The sequence below is a fragment of the Setaria italica genome, chromosome III, assembly GCF_000263155.2.
Source record: "Setaria italica strain Yugu1 chromosome III, Setaria_italica_v2.0, whole genome shotgun sequence".
Lineage (NCBI taxonomy): Eukaryota > Viridiplantae > Streptophyta > Magnoliopsida > Poales > Poaceae > Setaria > Setaria italica.
Genome location: NC_028452.1, coordinates 34,999,734 through 35,007,318, shown reverse-complemented (window position 1 = coordinate 35,007,318; position 7,585 = coordinate 34,999,734). Strand labels below are relative to the sequence as shown.

The 7,585-nt window shown below is 45.2% G+C and overlaps 1 protein-coding gene and 1 long non-coding RNA gene across 2 annotated transcripts; one reads left to right on the top strand and one right to left on the bottom strand.

Annotated features, from left to right (window-relative positions):
* Positions 1-821, top strand: LOC101752812 (keratin-associated protein 9-7). Its single transcript, XM_004962522.2, has one exon. It carries the CDS (start codon positions 53-55, stop codon positions 638-640), a length of 588 nt encoding a protein of 195 aa, XP_004962579.1. The 5' UTR covers positions 1-52; the 3' UTR covers positions 641-821.
* A 3,324-nt stretch (positions 822-4,145) lies between these two features.
* Positions 4,146-7,342, bottom strand: LOC105914087. Its single transcript, XR_001163621.2, has 3 exons — positions 6,370-7,342; positions 5,671-5,735; positions 4,146-4,399 (listed from the first exon to the last, which is right to left on the bottom strand). It is a non-coding gene; the product is annotated as an uncharacterized LOC105914087 (long non-coding RNA).
* Between the last annotated feature and the right edge of the window lie 243 nt (positions 7,343-7,585).

Below are 7,585 nucleotides of genomic sequence, written 5' to 3'. Positions count from 1 at the left end.
CTCAACCATCCAGCATCTCTAAAGCTTGCTTGTTCGTCACATCACACATACAATGGCTTCAACTTCTGCAGCTCTTAACGGCACCTTTTTGGTCGCTGCTGCGTTCCTCGTGCTGCTCCATTCATCAATGGGGCGGCAGCCAGGGCCTCCGCACCATTGCCCTGATGATAACGCGGGGCAGCATCCAGCAGCGCCTGCGCAGCATTGCCGTGATGATAACCCGGAGGAGCAGCCAGCGCCGACCCCAGCACCAACGCCGGCGCCGACGCCAATGCCAACACTAGCACCGGCTCCAGCGGCCGACTGCTCTCTTAACTGCAGCATGCAATGTGGTCCGCAGTGCGAAGTCAATAGGACCGCTGGTCTCGCAAAGTGCCATACCGACTATGTCTCCAACTGGAACGGGTGCTATGACAGCTGCACTTCTAGTATCTGCCCTGACAAGTCCGCCTGTGTCAATAGTGGCTGCGTCTTCGCTAACTGCGCTTGCGATCACACCAATGCCAGTAGTTGCTGCCAATGGTGCGGTCAAGCTCTTCTCAACACATACTTTAACTGCGTGAATTTTGAGGACAGGTATGTGCCGTACTGCATCAACAACTGCACGAACGACTGCAACAAGAACTGTACCCAGGGCTGAGTATGTATGGCGTAAGGTGCGCCGCTTGCGCCAACGTACGTGTGAGGCTCGGAAGTTGCATCTTTTTATGTATGTTGTAGTTTCCTGTTCCAACAGTTTTGTTTCCGTTGTGTCTGGATGTTACTGTATACATTTTACAGTGATTTGTATTCAGTTATAAGCCCTAGATCGAAAGAAACAAGGTGAGCTTTGAGTTATTGGTATATTGCTGAAAAACAAAGTTGATTAGAACAGTTATAAGCCACAACTATCATGTCCCGAATAGGTGATGGCAATGGTGCCACAACTACTCTTCCGTCCGTGTGGGCTATAATTCAAATCACGCGGTAATAGTATGCCTGCACCTAAGCATCTCCATAACTTTAGTACCCACTATCTCACATTACTGACCTTCTACTTCAACATGCCAACAAATTTTTCTTCGAAAACTTTTTTCTAACTGGTTGACTAGAAATGGGTCAAACTCGACCAAAGATGCCGCAGACAGAACATCATTTTCCCTAACCTCGGTAAATGAACCATCACTAGCTTCAGCTGCAATATTTTCTACCCTCTGCTAGCACCGTACCGAAGAGGAATCGAATGTTATATATGTCTTTGCTTTCAGTCCTAGATGACCTCGCTCGCACATACGGGGCTGATTGACCAGGAGATTACGCCCAAGGGTTTTCTTTTCCTTCGTAAGGTACCTCCTCCTCCCAAAATCTTTCCTTTCCCCAGCATACCCTATTCGGCCAATTTTGTGGGGGGTTTTATGTGCAAACCCTGCGTCGCGACCATCTCCTAACTCTTCTTAAAATCTTCAGAATGGGTTGTTTCCACATATTGCTCTCAATCGTCTAGCTCTAAAAACGGATCTTTTTTCATTTAGTGTCTGGTCTGGCCTCGAGAAATCTCATTGAAGAAGTGACTTAAAACGTCGGTGCAAAGTCCCTATCTCTTTCATAGCTTCCTTGAATGCCTTTTCCTTTGTCTTCCTCGGACAAATTTTCTGGATATTCTAATTTATTCTTCTTCATGAGTAGAGGAACAATATTCCAATAATGCTGAGGTGTGTGTCGTTTAGCTGAAAGTCACTTCGAATCTTATATGGTCCTAATCTGCAATCAAGGTCGGTTCATTATTGATTGGCTCCATTATTTTGCCTGATAAGTCAGCTCTCTGCACAATATCGAAGCAAATATTTAATGATTTCTCTAAAAAGTTGTTTGCATGTACTGTAAGGAAGTCTGTACTGTCTACATGCAAGTCTTCTTCAGATTCTTGCCCCCATATATTTCCAATATAAGTAATTTCAAACTTTTTAATTTTGACCAACTGTATAGAAAAACTAAATGCACCAATATCCACAACATTAAATCAATTTTCTTGAATCCACTATAAGTTATGTTTTGTTAATACATTCATTTTGTGTGTATATAGTAGATGTTAATATATTTTTTATTGTCACATCCTGAAATTTTTGAATATCATGATGTGATTAAAAATAATAAATAAACAATAATTTTAATTTTTTTTCCCAACATTTATTTTTTTCTTTACAGGAAATTTACTATAGGAAAATAATTGTTTGTTTTCATAATTAGAAAATGTTGTTCTATGTCTGTGCATTCATGCTGATGCATTCTTGGGTTCCATGAGTGCAAAAGTTTCAAAAATATGTTTACATGATGTCTAGACCCTTCTGAGAATTTTCCAGCTTTTTCTGGAATTGATTCTCCTTTTCTAGAGCAAAATCCAATTTTTGGAAGGCTCTAAAATCCTTTTCACGAGCTCCAAATATTTTATTTGGATTGATCGCGTCCCAATCTCTAGGAATTTTCCTGGAATTTTTGGGATTTTTAGAATATTTTCCGTGGTTTAAATGATTTATCTAGCTTTATCTGGATTTTTCTTTGCACGGGAAATAATTTCAAAGAAAAGGGAAAACCTTATCCTATCTTTTTGGGCCGAGTCCGCACCCGCGAGCCCAACCCATGACCCAGCTGACAGCCCAGCAAGGGCCATCCGGCCGCCGCAGCCGAGAACGGCCGCGTCGTCGCTGCCAGGCACGCCTTGGCGTGCGCACTTTCAGCCGACCGCGTGCCCGCGCCCCTTCCTGCGCCGCCGCCCACTGCTTGCGCCCTACGTGCCCGGTCCACCCCGCATGCGCACCGTCACCCTGGCTGCCTGCCTGACACTCGCCCTGGGCCGCCGCCTTTTGCGCTACGCCATCACCCCGCCACTGCACCCGTCGTAGCGTCGCGCCGCCCCTGCCCGCTCTCCTCCGAGCCGCCGCCCCCTCCGCTTCTACTCCCCATCGGTAACTGCTGCCTCCACCACCGCCGCCATTAATGGCCGCCCGCCTTCTCCTCTCCCACCCGTGCCAACTCCGCTTCTCCCGCGCCCTATAAAGCTGCCACCCGAAGCTCCTCGCCCGCTGCTCCGTTGCGCCGCTGCCTCACCCCACGCCACCACCACTCGTGCTCCGCGCCGCCACACCGATGCCACTGCGCCACCACCGTCCGCCCACCGCCTGCTCTCCTACACACTATCGTTGTTGCCGCCACCGGCCACCGCAACCACCCCGCACTGCCGCCGCTCGCGCGCTGCACCGTTGAACCGGCCGCCGGCAAATTGGAGTGGTTCGGCTGGAAGGAATCGAGAGGTTGAAGAAGCCTTGCCGCTTTTGCGATGAAGCCCCTGAAGATCTCTGTAATTCCTTCAAAAATCTGTGTCTTGGCAAATCTTCAGATAACCCTCTATATCTTTCAGATCCTTTCAATCTCATCCAACTCGAGACCTTTTGTAGATCTAACCCCAAAGATTCACCTATTCGCAGTGACTATTCATTGAGTCTAAGGAATCTTCCTTGCTAGCCCTATAAGTCTACGATTAATCACAAATAGGTCCTTAGAACCTTGTTTAATTTATAAATTACATGATTTATCTCTGTTTCTATCCGTTCAAGTTGCGTTAGATTCATAACAACATAAAATACACGTTAGTAGTGATGTTGTCCATCATTGCATATCTTTAAAAATAATTTTAATATTAATTTGATTAATGCCTATTTGAATGTTGTTTCTTAATGAGAATTTAAGTAGGGTTTACATTGATTTTTCATAATCAATATTAATTTGACTAATTCTTATTCAATTAGTTTTCTACATAAAAAATTAATTAGGTTCTATTCTGGTTTTCATAAACTAAGATTTAATTGGTTAATTCTTATTTATAACTAGCTTTTCTAAATGAAAGACCCTGGGTTTTCATAAATAAAGTTAATATGTTTAGTTATTTTATAAATACCTTTTCCACGCTAACATGTTTAGTTGAACCCTAAATACAAAGTTCGATTAGGTGTCCTATACATGCTCTGAGTTTCTAAAGTTAATTGTTAAATTGGCATAACTTATTGAAACGAACCGGATTTTCATTTTTGAGAATCGGACTCCCCGTACCCTTGTTATAGTCCCTGGATCAGTAGCTATCACATATAGAACTCATTTCAGCATAATATCAATTCCATACAACAAAATCAGAGTACAACATTTCATATATACATCCGAAACAACTCGAAATATGAATAAGGTATAGGCCGCTTGGGCTAACGACAAACAAAACCCATACGCAGCAGAAACTAGGGCTTCAAGGCTTCATTTCCGGTCTTCCCCGAGTCTTCACCATAGGCATCCTTGAGCAAAGCAACGCGACCCTTCCTTCACGAATTCTTCGAGATCGGTCTTCCTCTCCAAGTCCATACCTGTACACTCACGACTGTCCCCAAGGAATGGGACAGGTCCACATCACCATCCGTATGCAGGCTTCAAGTGGCCTATTTCTAAGGGTCAAAAAGTAGACAAGGAGTAGGCTCGAGTTTCCTAAGCAGTAGCAAGCATAAAAATAAACTCCATATCCGTCATCACAATCTCTCAGCTCATCGGGCACACCTGCCTTGATAGGGTCCCTATCACCAACATCCTATCTCCAGACTAGGGTCGAGGTGAAGACTCCCTCTCTTTGCCTCTCAACAATTACAGCCGGATCGTGAAGGCAGAAGGGAACAACTTCTCTCCCCGACTGCAATTGCGGCTCACCACACTCAAGTAACTATAAGGGGAGGTAGAGAATCCCAAAACAATGGAGAGTCATCGCGACACAGAGTTGTCCATGGCCAAGGACGCCACTATACATATAGTTTTAACTCTGTAGAGTGTGTACACCTCGACCCATCTCGAGATCTTCCATCTTAGGGTGAGCACAGCTGATAGCGATCCAACTGAACTACATCCTACCGAGCGAAGAACCTGGAATTTACAATACCATCCTGGATCCAGGCTCGGATGCGATCTCCCACAGAAGACCACCCCAGAACTGTGAAGCACTCCCACCGAGGGCAAACGCAAATCAGGGGGCAAAAGGTTAGCACCACTCCCCCCCTACACTGATACTCTATCCTATGGCAGGTATGGCATCGCACTTGCCAGTCTCGACCCGAGCCTAAACCCATAATTCGGCGAGTGGTGTGCACGTTTAACATATTTCCATGAAGCATGGCGACCCACTCAACTTCAGACCGGGGTGAGCTCCTAATCTTTCATGAAAGTGCCTCACCGCGATGGACGCAACATCACCCGTTACAGGTGCTGCCATCTCCAACTCCTATGCTCCTCAACCATGTACATGCAAGAGGTACAAAGCAGGAAACGTCCGAGAATGAACCCTAAGCCCCCCAATCGTTACCAATCTAACGATTGGGTTGTGTAAAGCTTACCCCGCCAAATAACCCAAAAACACCTTCTCCTGCCAGTTTTATCCCCACTCACACCAAGAATCGTAATCACAATATCCCATACACATGCAAGCATCGCACATAGCATATATAAGCAATATGGTAGTAGGTCACACAAGGATTCAAGGCAAAAAATAGGCTATGTAAGGTTTATCATCATAGTGAGAAGAAATAAAGCACTAGCATACCAGTAGCAATGCCTAATAGGTATTCGATAGCAATGCCTAATAGGTATTCAAATCGAATGAGTGTGAACCTGGAGTGTCTTTCACTTGACTTCTTCCTCCTGAAGTAGCTCAGGTCTTTGGGATCCTTCAAATCCTTCAGTTCCAGGATACGTAATTAAAATAAATATCAAGAATCAATATGCAAATAAACTCCAACAGAGAAGAAATGAAGATCAAAATAACTCCAAAAGCTAGTCTAACGTGTGCTTCGTGATTTTAGAAAATTAATAAAATTAGTTTCAAGCTATTCTAAGTTACGATCAGTTTATGAAGGATCGAAAGGGCGACCAGATGGGGGTGAATGGGAGCCTATAAAAATTATCAACCAGAACAAGGCTTATATCCCAAATGCAACCCCAAAGCACACCGTGTGTTATATCGTCAAGATGACACTAGTCAACTCGTGACAAGCTCACCCTAGGAACGATAAGGCATGCTCAATCACAGCGGAAACATAACATAAATTGACTCCATCAAAATTGCACAAAAGAGACAAAACAAGGACACTACTAATCACTACTTAACTAGGCATACACGAAAGGATTAGCAATTAATTAAATAAACTAAGCATGACTAGCGAGTACTCGAATTAGCAAGCCAAGTGTTAGAATTAAGATTATGACAGTGCTATCATGCAAGAAGTAATGATACTCCAATCATTGAATACTGTAGCTAGATAGCAACCCCTTCAAAGCATAAGAACGATACCTGATGCTTGCGCCACTTACCTGAACTGCTAGACCAGAGTTGCCTTGCGTGCGGCCCGTGGACGTGCGGCCTGGTGGCCTGTTGCGCTACCAGCCCACAAATGCTGCTGCGTGGACCGCTGCTTGCTGGCCTGCTGCACACGCACCTGGGCTGCAGCACTTGCTGCTTGCTGGGCCGCCTCCTTGCTCTGATCTGCTTCGCTGCTGGCACGCGTGCACGTGCTACTCGCTGCTCTGGCTCGCTCGCTGCCTCGCTTCCCTGTTCCTGCGCACGAACAGACAGAGGGAAAACAAGAACTCCAAGAACACCACTCAAACTTCAAACTAAAAATACTCCCTCAAAACTCCATGAATCGAGACAAAACTTGAGCCATAGATGCGCAACTCCAAGTGCTAATAGATCCATGAAAAAGATCTCAAAAATCTCAAGTATCCATCACGGATTTTGGAGAAAATCGAAACCCTAACTCAACACGGTTTTGGAAGAAATTTAAAATTCAAGCCGGATTTGTGAGGGATTTGGAGGGGGATCATATGAAAGATGCTCCCTAAGATCCTAGCAACATTTCTCTTCAACCAAAACCATGAGATTCGGGCTCAAACATGATGAACAAAAATTCTCCAAAAATAGCTCCGAAAATAGGGAAAAAGAAAAACGCTCGGGAATCAAAGATTTAGCACGATTTGAGACAACAAATAAAGCTAAATCACGAGAACATCTTCTATACAAAAGAGGGCTAGCCTCCTCCCTTCATCCACCCACTAAAAGATGAAGAAATTAAGAGAAAAGAGTAATCACTCTCTAATCTCCCTCTTTTCTCTCACTTTAAGCACATGACTTGCCTCTAAGCCAAAAGATAACGAGTTGCTAAGCAAAGAGGTGCTGAAATAACCAGCCCCCGATCCCTATTTATAGTTCAGGACGAAAGATAAAACTACCCCTACAGCTACAACTAGGATAACTACCCACGCAGGGGTATTTTGGTCCAAGTTTTTATCCGTGCATCGGACGGACACGCCGCCTTCACAACTTTGCTTCGCCTCAACGCAAGCTTCGCGATGATGCCACGTGCCCTCCTTCTCGAAGCTCCGGCCGCACCGGGCTCGCCCCTGGTTTTGAGGCCCAGACCGGGAAACCTGCCTGCGCGGTGGTTTTGAGGCCCAAACCACCCAAACTGTCCATCTTTGCTTGGCCGCCACGCGACCTCCTCAATGTCAACGCGTGTCCGGCCTCCGC